The 14591-nt window shown below is 44.1% G+C and overlaps 1 protein-coding gene across 8 annotated transcripts in view; it reads right to left on the reverse strand.

Annotated features, from left to right (window-relative positions):
- kidins220b (kinase D-interacting substrate 220b) overlaps nt 1-14591 on the reverse strand; it is a 185293-nt gene that overhangs the window by 44818 nt on the left and 125884 nt on the right. For all 8 annotated transcript variants that reach the window (XM_085996355.1, XM_085996353.1, XM_085996358.1 and 5 more), the window contains 4 exons: nt 8706-8949; nt 8499-8587; nt 4842-4986; nt 2478-2640 (listed from right to left, as the gene is read on the reverse strand). In XM_085996355.1, the coding sequence (XP_085852481.1) occupies nt 2478-2640; nt 4842-4986; nt 8499-8587; nt 8706-8949 (641 nt within the window). The remainder of the gene's footprint in view (nt 1-2477; nt 2641-4841; nt 4987-8498; nt 8588-8705; nt 8950-14591) is intronic.

A 14591-nucleotide genomic window follows, 5' to 3' on the forward strand; every position in this document is an offset into this window, starting at 1 on the left:
TCTCCACATATTCATCTATGTGCTGTCCCTTAGCTACGTCTTTGGGATAAAACAAGGTCAGCTTGCATGTACACTGATGACACCCAGCTCTACCAGATCACTTGCTTGATATCCAATATTGGATCAGTCATAATTTCCTCTAGCCTCCTTACCCTACAATCCCTTCTGTACTCTCCCTTCCACTTACTCCGGGCCCTTGTACATTGCCCCCTCCCTTCACTCCACCATTGGCAGTGGTGCCTTCAGCTGCCGAGGCTCCACACTGTGAAATTCCCCCCTAAAGTCCATCCCCCTCTACACCTTTGACACCCTCAAGACCCACTCCTTAATCTTTATATCTTTGGTGCAGCATCTCTTTCTCCTCACGTCTTGAAGCACACTGGAATGTTTTTCTACACTAAAGTTACTATATAATTGTAAGTTGTTGTCATCATAGTCATCTTTGGCAGTTTGGAAAGTTTTGCCATTGTTAAAGGTTTTAAGGCTGAACATCCATGTTCCTTGGAAGACTATTTGGGGGAGAAATTGAGTATAGCCCCGTTTGGGGCGCCAGCCTCGCCAGGGCACTAAAAGTAGCGCCCCGGAAACATTCACGCCCGTGCACCGGAAATTGAGTTGTTGCGCCCCAAAGGGAAGCGCGGCTCTACTGGAGGCGCCCCGCATCCCTCTTGGGGCGCTGCGAGTGAATATCGTGGCGCTATGTGCCGCAGCGCCACACGCTGCGGCACGTCGCGCTGCGGTATTGCGGGCCTTCCTCCCCTTCTTAAAGTGGAGGGGCCTTGTGCAGCACGATCTGGGGCCCAGCTGGGCCCCCGAGGATCGGGAGTGCAGGCAAAAGAGCCCGGCACTGAGGAGAAGTGCCGGGCTCTTGGAGCGCAGACGGCACACCGCGGGGGGGAGGTTCAGGAGGCCGGCGACGGGAGCGCAGGCAGGTGCTGGCAGGCGGCCAACAACAAAAATGGCCGCCCCGTACCTCGCCTTTAATTTGCGCTTCCCCAGCCGCAGGTAGGCCCCCCTGAACCGGTCGGACATAGCGTCCGGCGGTAAATCAGGGGGCGCTGCCAAATATCGCGGCCGGGGCGCCAGCGGGGCGCTGCGCACACCGATGACGTCATCGGCAGCGGCGCAGCGCTAACGGTTAGCGCCACCACTAACGTCCCGCGGAATTTAGCGGGAGGCGTGGGCAGTGCCGCGCCCGGGCGCCAGTTGGCTTGCGACCCACTTAGCGCCCTCTTAAGGCGCTAACGGGTGGCGCAACCTAGTGAATTTCTCCCCCTTTATCTTTTCACTCATTTTTTTCACCATTGGTTAGATTCTTCTGTTGACTGTGCAAAATAATTAACATATCTCAATATAAACAACACAGATTCTTCAACCAAAAACCCAGTTTCACTAAGAAAGCATCTACAACTTTCAAACCATCATGATTTTTGTAGATAAGGATTTAAAGTATTTGCATATAAGCAAATACTTCCTTAAACACGGCAACAGAACACATGACCGTTCGGTTACTGGACAGGACCAATAGATCACTACCGAGGAGCACTGCATTGAACTGTACTAATAAATGTTTCGAATGAAACAGTGGCCTCTGCTGGTAGATATCACTTTCACATATTTATACTAGTATTCCATCTAATGGAAGCAACGGAGCCCCAATGGCCACTTGCCCGGTCAAGTCTAAGTGCTCCTAATTGCTTCCCCAGTCAGTTTCTCCACCCACCAGCATTAATTTTTATTAGGAGTCTGTTTTAACGTGGCAGTGTTCTGTCCTGCTCACCAGCGTCTTTTAAAATTAGAGTCCAAATTAAAGTGTCGGTGAGCGGATGGAGCGGAAGGCCATCACTGACCAGCGGAGCACAGACGCTCTAAAACACTCTCCTCAATAACACTGAAATGCTGGTAAGTGAAGACTGCGGAAATTTATGGGACAATCAGGACCCAGGTAGGCAGGAAATCTTCTCATACAATTCCTACACTGCTGGCACTTTTGAATCTTTAAGCTAATGAAAGAGCCCCAGTCCAGATCATTAGCGTGTAAGGGGGAGTGGATTTTACAAATATAAAACAACATATGAACAAGGATCAACTGAGAAAAAATGACAGCTGAAATGACATTATTTCAACTTCCGGGCATCTTGGTTACACAAACACTGCCACCGCTACTATGATGGAATGTGAATTCACCGACATGGTTCTTCCCAAATCTCAGAAGGGGTATCTGGTAAGAAGTCAATTCCTACCTCCCCCCACATCCCACCATTAGAAGGAAAGAACGTGCCGAAGGAAGACACTGAAAGATCAAGAGGGTTAATCTTGTATTCCTACTAGCATCTAGTTGAAAAGATTTAGACAAAAGAGCAGGGGGCATAACTTTATGACAAAACCATATAGAAAAAGTAAACATGTGCCAAGATAAGCATGTTTGAAATGGGGGAATTAATTTAAATTAACTATGAAGTACATTAGTTAGATACCTTTCATAGATGTTTTTCAGGGTGAGATGATCTGGAACATTGTCAGTCTCTTCCAGGTATAGAATAAGCCAAGAGGTCCTGTACGGCCATTGTTCTGTGAGGTTTATCCACGAGGCAAGCCGGTCCCAATTGAAACTAATCTGGTTAGCCCTCAGTAAACGTCCTGTAATGAAATATAATTAAATCCATCTCTGAAAGGCTTTATTCTTATGATCACAAATAGTTCCAAGACTGAAACAAATTAGAGATGCTATTTTAAATTACAATTCAAACCAACTTGTAGGATAACTCTTGAAAATTGGACGGCCACTATAACTTCTAAACCATCAATACATTACATATTAAACGCATTTATATAATTTCATCCTGAACTTTAATTGGGAATCAACGATTAGAATTGTACAAGCATCTTTTCTGCATCTTCCTGGTTAAACTTTTAAAGAAATAGTTAAGTAAACAATGGCAAGTATGTTTGCCCAAGGAATAATGTTTAAAAACCATGAGATTTAATTTTAACCTTAGCTTCATTTCACCGTAACATTTTGATATTCGAAATAGCAATTTAATTGATGACACCCGGTTGTGCTTCCAAAATTCCATAGATTCTAGAACAGTTCCCGTGGATTGGAAGGTGGCAAATGTAACCCCACTCTAAGAAAGGAGGGAGAGAGAAAACGGTGAACTACAGACCAGTTAGCCTGACATCAGTAGTAGGGAAAATGCTAGAATCTATTATTAAGGACGTGGTAACAGGGCACTTAGAAAATAATAATAGGATTGGGCAGAGTCAACACGGATTTATGAAAGAGAAATCGTGTTTGACGAATCTGTTAGAGTTTTTGGAGGTTGTAACTAGCAGAATAGATAAGGGGGAACCAGTGGATGTGGTGTATTTGGATTTTCAGAAGACATTCGATAAGGTGCCACACAAGAGGTTATTAAACAAAAATAGGGCTCATGGGATTGGGGGTACTGTAATATACTCGCATGGATTGAGGATTAGTTAATGGACAGAAAACAGAGAGGAGGTCATTTTCAGGTTGGCAGGCTGTAACTAGTGGGGTACCACAAGGATCAGTGTTGGGCCTCAGCTATTCACAATCTATATCAATGATTTGGATGAGGGGAACCAAATGTAATATATCCAGGTTTGCTGATGACACAAAACTGGGTGGCAATATAATTTTATTAAATATTTTATCATTCTTCACCCCTTTAGGTATTAAAACAGTAATTTGGTTCCCCAGTCCTAGCGTCCTTCAAAAGACCACCTGCTGTTCAGCACCATTGGTTGGTCAGTCCTGTTCTCAACCACCACGGCTCCCTGTGTTGGCTGCAGGCTAGTTCTCTGCTGCCACCATTGTCCTGATCTCCCTACTGATGCACCAATCCATAGTATGACTTTAAAACGAGGACTGAATTTTGTTTGCATACCTTGGGTCCAATTAACCCCTATCCTTTAACCCAACTTCATCTGAGGACTACAGCTGTTCTCGACTCCTGTGAAAGAGAGAACCTGCTTGTCACCATCCTATGGCACAGTGTTGTGTACTACTGGGTTTCATTCAATTTCCATGTTAAACCCATGTTGAAGTGGTCAGTGACCTTCGAGTATATTAAATTTTCATGGAATTCTGAAGAACTCGTAAAGGTTACAGAGAATGGCAAACACCCAAGAATGATTACAAGGCAATAATCTGACTGGGAGATGTAGAGAACATAATGAACTGTGAGTGAAATTCAAGTAATTTATAGCTGATACTTGAACCAGGAAATAAGATTATTGTGTTGAAATCACTCCAGGGTAGTGAACTTCACTGTAGCTTTATTCATTTTGACTCAGTTTTTTGGCAACAGCAGTTCTCAGTGCGGATGCCAGTCAACGCACTCCAAGTTGTTGCCGTGCGACGATGTCCACCATATAGAACATAACTACTGAAAGTTTATCAGGAAAAAATTAATTGATTACTAGGCAATAACAGAAGTAACATAATTACAGCGAAAACAATACCATGATTACAAAGCAAGAATCCTATGAAGGGGTTTGGAATATATCAAAATTCTACCACCACTCCACCTCGCCAGGTATCATGTAGTGCACAAGCAGCGGAGGAATAATGGCACCCAGTCTGCAGGATTAAATATTATGGTGTAATGACTACAGTGGTTATTGAACAATAATCTACAGTTTATCAGAAAATAAGAACCTATTAAGGGTTTATCAAGCACCTGTGATCTTAAGATGTTTAGACACTTTAAGTATTGACCAAATAAGGCATATGTAGCAGATATGTTCCTAGTGTATTATTGAAAGTACATCTGCATGGAAACCACGTGAAAGTGAAAATGAAAGTTACTACTCACCCGTTACTGAAACAATGTTGAGCAATCGCCTCATGGTCTGAGGACTAATGTCACTAAACCAATCTTCAGTAACCAGAAGCTTGGTCAGATCAAAAGACATCTGCCTGGTAACCTGTCGCTGCATCTGTCGGCGGCGATATGTATCCTGTTGATGCAGAAAATGATCAGTGTTCAAAAAAAGAGAGAAAGAGAAAAAGGAGGGAAAGAGAGAGGAAAAAAGAGAAAGAAAATAGAGATAGAGGGAGAGAGGAGAGAAAGAGAGTGAGACAAAGAAAGGACTTGCATTTATATAGCGCCTTTCACGACCTCAAGCTATCCCAAAGAGCTTCACAGGCAATGAGGTACTTCTGAAGTGTAGTCATTATTATAATGTAGGAAAACGTGGCAGCCAATTTGCACAGAGCCAGATCCCACAAACAGCAGTGAGATAAATGACCAGATAATCTCTTGTAATGAGGTTTGTTGAGGGACAGGAGACCGGGAGAACTCCCCTACTCATCTCCCTATAGGGCCATGGGATCTTTTGCTTTTACATGAGGCGGCTGGTTTAATACCTCATCCAAAATATTGGACCTCTGACAATGCATCACTGTTTCAGTACTACACTGAAGTGTCAGCCTAGATCATGTGCTCGTCTCTGGAGTGGGGCTTGAACTGAAGAACTTCTGTTTCAGAGGAGAGAGTGTGCTCTCTGAGCTCAGGCGGACACCCGAGGGCTGTATAATGCAGGATTTAAAATGTTTAAGTATTTAATATGACAATTCGAATAAAGGAACCATTTTCAGAGAATTTAGCCATAAAAAGTAGGAACACTTATCCCTCAAAACCTGTTGATACCTACCTAGTAATGAATAAATTGCAGTTCATTTTAATGAAACAGATAAGCAAGATCAGAGAGTAACACGCGCCTAGAGTCCCCGTAGCGCGCGCCCAGAGTCCCCGTAACGCGCGCCCAGAGTCCCCGTAACGCGCGCCCAGAGTCCCCGTAACGCGCGCCCAGAGTCCCCGTAACGCGCGCCCAGAGTCCCCGTAACGCGCGCCCAGAGTCCCCGTAACGCGCGCCCAGAGTCCCCGTAACGCGCGCCCAGAGTCCCCGTAACGCGCGCCCAGAGTCCCCGTAACGCGCGCCCAGAGTCCCCGTAACGCGCGCCCAGAGTCCCCGTAACGCACGCCCAGAGTCCCCGTAACGCACGCCCAGAGTCCCCGTAACGCACGCCCAGAGTCCCCGTAACACACACCCAGAGTCCCTGTAACACACACCGAGACTGCTAATCACTGCTGCTTGAAATCTCTCTTTTCTTCACCTTATTGGCCGCCAACCGATCCCTCGTTATGCGGACCGGATCCTAAATTCATTAAAAAATGAAGGTATTTCCTCCTCTCCCCTCTCTTGGGTCTCACTTTACATTGCAATATGCTTTGCTGAGAAGACAAGTAACCTTCTCCCTAGCCGCCACCATCACTTTGAAGATAGTTGCAAGAGTGGCCTGGGATAACCTGTCCCGAAAGGGAAGCAGTTGATCGCTCCACAATTAAATAGTGAGCACAGTTAATATATGGAATCTAACATATAGCAACACCTTGTGTGCCACAACTGCTACGTGCTGTACCACTACAAATGACTACCGTTTTTAGTTAATATGATTGTTAAAGCCTATATTACTTTTGGATGGCATACATTGCTCAATTTTACTTTGATTCTAAGGAATAAAAAAAAGACAAACACGTCCTTAAAGGATCCTTTTTAAAAAACACACACACACTTCATTAGTGTTCATTACTGTATAAATTCTACAGAGTGTTGGAAGAAAGGAATTTAAACTAGAATTTTGTTTTTAAAAAGCAACGTGAGCAGTTACCGCTTAAATTTGTTCTTTAGCAAAAGTGAACCAAGCATCAATAGCCCGGAATTTGCGGTCCGCAGCGAAGCAATGGCCTTCACCACTGGCCCCCCGGAGTAAGCTTCGCAACAAAGATCTCGCAATCTCCGTCGAGAAGTTTGGGTTTCCCGACGCGCAATTCAAATCAATGTAGTGTAGTGGGAATCCCCGAGCGCGAGCTGCTGTGACGTCAACAGGCTGCCTAAGCAGCCAATCAAAAGGCAGAATTCTCACAGACAGCAAACCAGGAAATGGGTAAGCTCATAAAATTCTAACGCTCAGATGGGGACAAGGCAAACCTAAAATAAAGATGAACGAACTGTTTCAAAGATTTTTTTTTAAGTTTCTTAAAAATGATAATTTTTATTAAAATGGATAAATTTGACACTGCACTAAATTAGAATTTGTTTTTCCAAGTCCATAACCATTGTTTAGCAATCAATACGCTGTTAAAACCCCAGTTATACCTAATCCCTTTGGGTCTAACTTTTAATGGGGTATTTAACAGCGCACTTACTGTGGAAGAGCCAAAGTTTTTGGCCTAGAAATTCGGTGGGTTGTGCCACCAGTTAGCGCCTAAAGAGGGCACTCAGTGGCTTTAGCGCCACTGGCCGCGCCGCGCCTCCCGCGATATTTAGCTGGGGCGCTAATGGCGGCGTTAACCTGTTGCGCTGCGCCGCCTCCGATGACGTCATTGGTGTGCGCAGCGCCCCGCTACCGCCCTGATCTCGATATTTGGCAGCGACCGCGTCTGTAGCGCCGTTCGCAAATGGCGCCCGGTTCACGGGGTCTTCCTGTGGCGGCAGTGGCGCAAATTAAGGTGGAGGTGCGGGGCGGCCGTTTTTTCCGGCGGTCGCCTACCAGCACCTCCGTCCCCGGCCTCCTGATCGCCCCCCGCGGCATTGCCGGCTGTTTTCCAAGAGCCCGGCACTTCTCCTCGGTGCCGGGCTCTTTTGCCGGCACTCGCAATCTCTGATCGCGCTGGTGCAGGCCCCTCCCCCTTAAGAATGGGAGGAAGGCTTGCAGTACCGCAGCGCGCCGTGCCACAGCGTGTGGCGCTGCGGCACGTTGCGCTGCGATATTCAGTTTCAGCGCCCTAAGAGGGACGCGGAGCACCTCGAGCCTCGCCCCGTGTCCCTCTTGGGGCACTGAAACTGAATTTCCGGCGGTCGCTGCTGCTCCAAACGCTGCGCTAAATCCGGCGCCCAGGCGAGCTTGGCACCCCGTCTGCGGCTCCACCCAATTTCTCCCCCTTTGTTTGTTCCCATGATGAGAGAGATTTCACTGATTGCCAGCTCTGTGGGGTGGTGGGTCCACAGAGCAGCCTGTGGAGGAGCAGTGAATGACAGACCGCAACTTCAGGATTTCCGCATTAGGCTGCGCATGTGCCAAGTCCTGAAGTTGCGGTCAGTTTCAAAGGCGAAATGACGGCGAATGCTTCCAGCTCGCTGTCATCAGGAGCGCAAGTTCCGGGCCAATGATCTTATCTGTATGGGGTTCTACTTTCCAATGGTTCCCAGCCCTCACTCTGTTGAGATGGTGACTTAGCTACTCAATAGTCTCTTTCAGCACAATTTAACAAAACTCCAATCTCAACTCCACTATTAATTTCTCTTCCAGGAGGTGATGTCTGTAAGGACACAACCCTCAGTCAATACCAATTTCCAGGATTACTGTTGAAATTACACTGTTCAATTGTCTTAGACAGTAAAGCCTCATCATGTAAGCATCAGATGAAAGAAAAAAAAAATAATTTGAATTTAAAACCGTTTCTTACCCTTCTATTGAGTGCCGTCTTACTGCCGAGTTTGGTCAATTCCCCCAAGCTGTGCTGGGAAAGTTTGCGATCATTATCTTCATGCCAACCTGCAGCACAGTAACAGAGACGGTTCAAAATGATTTGTACTCCCAGAACATCTGCAACACAGCTAGAATGCTCAGGAAATACATCTTGTAAAATTGAAGTCACCGACGAGATTCTTACTTGTACATTCTGAGTTTCCAACATCTCCATTAGATGGCGCTGCTGCAAAAACCTTCTTTGCACTGCTAAACCCACGACTGTTTAGATAGACAGGCAGATGGACTATATTCCGCATATAGTCATGTCCATTTATATTAGAGTCTCTTAAAACACTGTTCAGATTCTGATTGATAGCTTTTATGATGATATGTGGGTCACTGGCAAAAATGGCAATAAAGGGACCTTTTGAAAACAGAACACGTACCTAGAAGATAAATTACATGGTAAGGTTGACATTTAAGAATCTAAACTCAAGGGCTAATATATTATCTTACAAATACTGATGCATGCCCATCCTTTTATAACTTGAAACACATCTATCAAATCACCCCGTAATATTTTCTGTTCTTATAAAAACAGCTTCAATTTTGAGTCATTTTTCATACTTGTATTCCCCATATCAAACAGCAGTCTAGTGAATCTAGGTTATATTTTCTCTATTGCTTCAACATCCTTCCTGTAGTGTGGAGCCCAAAACTCCACACGGTACTCCAACTGTAGTCTTACAAAGGTTTTATGTAGATTCATCATTGCAGCTCAACATTTACAGGAAACTTTGGTTTATCCGGACGTTAACTGTCCGGCATGCTCGGTCCACCGGCAAAATTCAGGAGTCGGTTCAGTAAGTTTTTTTCCCCACCAGTCAGGCTCTGCAAGGTCTAGCTAAAGCTGTTGCTTAGCTACAGAGACGCTTGCAAGCTACAGCCGACTGTTTAGAAGCTGTTGCTAAGCAACAGGGTTTGTTGCTAGATACGGAGCTCAAAAGCTCCGTATGTTTTAACATTAACGCTGGTTTGTCCAGCAGTTTTGATGGGACGGCAACAGCTTGGTCCCGTCGGTGCCGGATAGCACAAAGTTTCCTGTATATTGTTTACCTTTGGCCATAAACCCAGTATTCCATTAGCCTTTTTATGGCCTTCTCCACAGGAGCTGCTGCTTTTAATGTCTTGTGAACCCGAACCCCCCAAAATCTTTCCGCCCTTCCACATCACTCAGCTTCTCCCCCTCCACATTCAAGTATAATCATTACTTTTTCAACCAAAAATGTACCTTCTCACATTCACTGACATTGAATTCCATTTGCCACGTTTGTGCCCTTTTCACCATCTTATCAATATCCCCTTGCAACATAGAATCATAGACTCGTACAGCACAGGAGGTGGTCATTCGGCCCATCGAGTCTGTGCCGGCTCTTTCAAACAGCAGTCCGGTTAGTCCCACTCTTTCCCCATATCCCTGCAATTCTTTTCTCCTTCAAGATTTTTCCAATTCCCTTTTGAAGGCTACTATTGAATCTGTATCCACTGCCCTATCAGGCAGCACGTTCCAAATCCCAGCCACTCGTTCCCTAAAAAAGTTTTTCCTCAGGTCGCCTCTGGTTCTTTTGCCAACCACCTTAAATCTGTGCCCTCCGGTTATCGCCCTTCAGCCACTGGAAACAGCTTCTATCACCATCTTCCTCACTGTTTACTACACTTCCAAGTTTCGTGTCATCTGCAAATTTCAAAATTGTGCCCTGTACCCCCAAGTTCAAGTCATTAATGTATATCAAAAACAGCAGTGGTCCTAGTACTGAACCCTGGGGAACACCACTGTATAACTCCTTCAAGTCTGGAAAAACAGCCATTCACCACAACTCTCAGTTTTCTATCACTTAGTCAATGTTGTATCCGTGCTGCTACTGCCCTTTTATCCCATGGGCTTCAAATTTACTAACAAGCCTATTATGTGGTACTTTATCAAACGCCTTTTGAAAGTCCATATACATATCATCCACCGTACTGGCCTCATCCACCTTCACTGTTACCTCATCAAAAAACTCAAACAAGTTCATCAAACACAATTTTCCCGTAACAAATCCATGCGGGCTCTCCTTTATTAGTCCATGCTTGTCCAAGTGGCTGTTAATTTTCTCCCGAAATTGCTTCTAAAAGTTTCCCCATCACCTACGTTAAACTGACTGGCCTGTAAGGGCCAGGTTTATCCTTCTCCCCTTTTTTTGAACGAGGGTGCAACATTTACAATCCTCCAGTCCTCTGGCACCATCTCTGTATCCAAGGAGGATTGGAAGATTGTGACCAGCACCTCCTCAATTTCTACCATTACATCCCTCAGCAACCTTGGATGCATCCTCAGAGGGCCGGGTGACTCACCCACTTTAATTACTGCCAGCCTTTCTACTACATCCTCTTTATCGATTTTTATCTCACCCAGTATCTAGACAACCTCCTTGTTTATCGCAGTGGCAACATCCTCTTCCTTGGTAAACACCGATGCAAAGTACTCATTTTGCACTTCATCCATGCCTTCTGCTTCCACCAACAGATCTCCGTTATGGTCCCTCCCTTAGTTTAAACTAGCTTTTTTAATGCATTCTTTTTCGTTATGACAATATCTATCATCTTGCTTTTAACCAATTCAGAAAGTACTTTCTCCCAACATCCTCTCTTTTGTAAACGCTGAAGCAAAATATTTGTCAAGTATCTCCGTCAATGTCTGTTTATGCTCTACTAATTCACGGTTCTCTCCTTTCAGGGGCCCCACCTAACATCTGACCATGCTCTTTTTACTGATATATTTGTTGAATACTATACTGTCCCTTTTTTAGTTTTTTCCAGATTCGCTCCTCATACGTCATCCTTGCTTTCCCTTATCGCTGTCTTAACCGCCTTCCTTACTTTCTTGTATTCTCTCATTTTTATCATACCTATGGGCCCCTTAGTGCCTCTCCAATTTTTGTTTGTTTCTAACCTTATTTACCTACATTCTAAAATTTGAGCTTTTTAAAAAAAAGGTATATATTTATTCTACAACTCTGAAATCTCTTTAAAAAAATCCATGTTCCAATTTACCTCAACTAGCTCACTCATCTTTTGAAAATCTGTCCCAAGCCACTTGACTCCTTTGTTTTTATACTATCTTTTCCCCCTTTATATTTGCAACTAAACCCTCATCATATGATCACTACTCCAGAAGCGCTAACCCACATTAACACATCTACGTCATTACTCATAACTATATCAAGCAATGCCTCTCCCCTTGTAGGTATAGAAACATACCGCTTGAGGAAGGAGTCCTACACATATTTTAGGAATTCCATTCCTTTTTCTTCGTTTATTCCCTTCCTATCCCAATTAATGAGTGGGTATTTAAAATCTCCTAGAACAGTAATGTTCTTACTCATCTCCCTGCTCGTTGTAAAGATTTCTTCTTCCATTTCCCTTCCACAATACAATCCCTGTAAATACACAATACAACCCCGCTAATGTATCATTTAAAAAAAAAAATCTTTGATCCCTAACTCTGTTTGAACCTCTTTTTGTGCCCATCAGTTCCTTCTACAGCATGTGTTCCCTGCTTAAGGAGTAGTGATCAGTACATGAATAATTTGAAACATGACAGGTATTAAGTGTAGCATGCTTGGGAGGAACAGGTGAATTTGGACCTGTGGTTTCCAAAGCTCTCCGCTACTGGGATTTTCCTCGCCTCATGTCTGGGTGTGTGGTCGACCAATTGATAGAGATCAATTGCTACGATTAGTCAGCAACTCCATTATCATTGTATCATGCAGCAACTTGGATGGTAGAAGGCGAACTAGATAGACCATGGTCATTTTTCATCTAGCAATTCCTACGTTCCTATACTTCACCAATATTACCACTCCTCCTATTTTATATATTCTGTCCTTCTAAAACTACTATAACCCAATATGTTTATTTTCTATTTCTGGCCAGTTTGCAACTAAGTTTCTGCTAGTTCTATTAGATCTACATCTTGTGAGGCAATTGTTTCTAATTCTCCCAGTTTATTTCCCACACCAAGCAAAGCAATACAGGCATTTTCTATTTTTTTGTTAGTATTTAATCCTACCCTTTCCCCCTTTTTTGTCCAAGCTAACATCACATTCCTTTATCTCACTCTTTTCCTGCTTATTAATTCATTGATTTAATTTTACTCCTCTCCTCCCTTTATCCCTTCTCCCTGCTATCTTTGCTAAATTCTTTTTTCTTTCTATATTTACCTCATCTACTTCTATCTGGTCTACTTGCTCTTTCTGATTGCTTTCCTTTTTGGCCCTTCCCTTTCCCGTTAAAATGGTTCTTCACTTCCCTATTTATTCATTCTGCCAGTTCATAACAGGAAAGCAGGCCTTGCTGTTCGATATCCTTAGTGACTAGCTCCCATCTTACCCAGAACTGGTGCCCCATGAAACAGAAATTCTCTTCCCGACACCACCTCTTTAGCAATGCGTCATGCTCCCTAATTTTCCTATCCTTAATCTATTCTAGCACATGGTCGGGGAAGTAAACCAGAAATTACCACCTTTGAAGTCCTATTCCTAAGCCTGCTTCCTAATCTCCTAAAATTACTTTTGCAGAACTTTAGGCCTTTCCATTCCTGCGTCGTTGACTCCCACGTGGACCACAATGACTGGATGCTCTCACTGACCAGAGTCCTCATCCATCTCAAAGGAAGCTAGTGCTTCAAACTTTTTGGAGAGGGTAAAGTGCTCTGGACGTTGCTCTATTCTGTCCCTCTTCACTCTCCCTGACCTGTGTGTAGATTAAACTGCTCTATATACCTTATAGCTTCCTCAGCCATGCAATAAAAGTTCCATCTTACAAACAGTATGGCTTAAACTCCACCATTCGGACATCTGCACCATGCAAAGGTGAAGTTGTTATTTTTTTTTTTAAATGAAGCTATTTAGGTGCATATTAACATATATACTTTATGAAGATATTGTACATTTTGATCACATGGTGCACATGGGAGGAATGCATCAACACATCCAGGTTTCTTGGTGTAACTGTATGTGCACTGGAAGCATTGTGGGTGGGTGGGTGAGTTAAGCCACTTTTTGGGTCTTGGTTTAGTTGTGCCTCAAGATGGGGGAGGAGGCCCTATATATTTGTGGTCATGTCGGTTGGGATCACTGCCCTTCAGAGTAATTGGATGAGGTGCCATGCTAGAAGAGGAGCAATTTAAGTTGAGCGAGTCTCCAAGATGGCCCAGACTGCATGGTATTTCCACATTTCCAGGCAGAGGGCTGATATCACTCACTCATGATTGACATGTCCCACATGTGTTTCATTTAGTTGTGGGGAGGGCTGCATTTCCTCCTGGGTACCCTCCTCAGCACTAAGCTATGTCCCAGTGGACTCCCAGACTGGCTAGATGCAGGGGTAGAAAAGTGCCCTTCTGGCCACAGCCCCTCCAATGCAAAACTGCTTCTTAAAAGGTTTCTGCTACAGTACAAGCATAACAAATGTTGTCAAAGGTGCAAAAGTAAATTACATAGAATGGGGACTATGAGCAGATCCTTGGCTGTATAAGCTAAGCTGCATCTTGAATTCCAAAGTTTGCTCATAACCATAGTATAGTCACCACGGAGATAAACTTTAAGTCTTAATTACAAATAAAATTAACTGGTTATTCAAACTGATCTTCACTGTGCATTCAGTGTTATTTGGCTTAATACACCAACTAAATGAAGATTAAAACAACACATTTTATAAAGTTCACTCGGGGTTCTCCTATGGCACTGCTGACTAAGGAGCAGAGCCAGCGTAATCACGGTATTTGAATAATGAGTTGGAATGGCTCGTGTAGGGTCGGCACTTCCCTGGGCTCTGAGAATACGCATGCATCAATGGGGAACAATGCGCTCAGTTCTCTTACAACAAAATTGGGCAGACCGTCCACATGGGTACTCTATGTCAGCGGCAAATTATTTTTCTTCAAAAGTACACCACGAGTCAGCTGCTCTATTCAACCACGCAACTGGCTTCATTAAGGCCAGATCAAGATTAGAATATCAGATGGTCAGAATGTCATTCAGAAAAT

Source organism: Somniosus microcephalus, chromosome 9, assembly GCF_052327205.1.
Source record: "Somniosus microcephalus isolate GS21.2 chromosome 9, FLI_Smic_1.0, whole genome shotgun sequence".
Taxonomy (NCBI): Eukaryota; Metazoa; Chordata; class Chondrichthyes; order Squaliformes; family Somniosidae; genus Somniosus; species Somniosus microcephalus.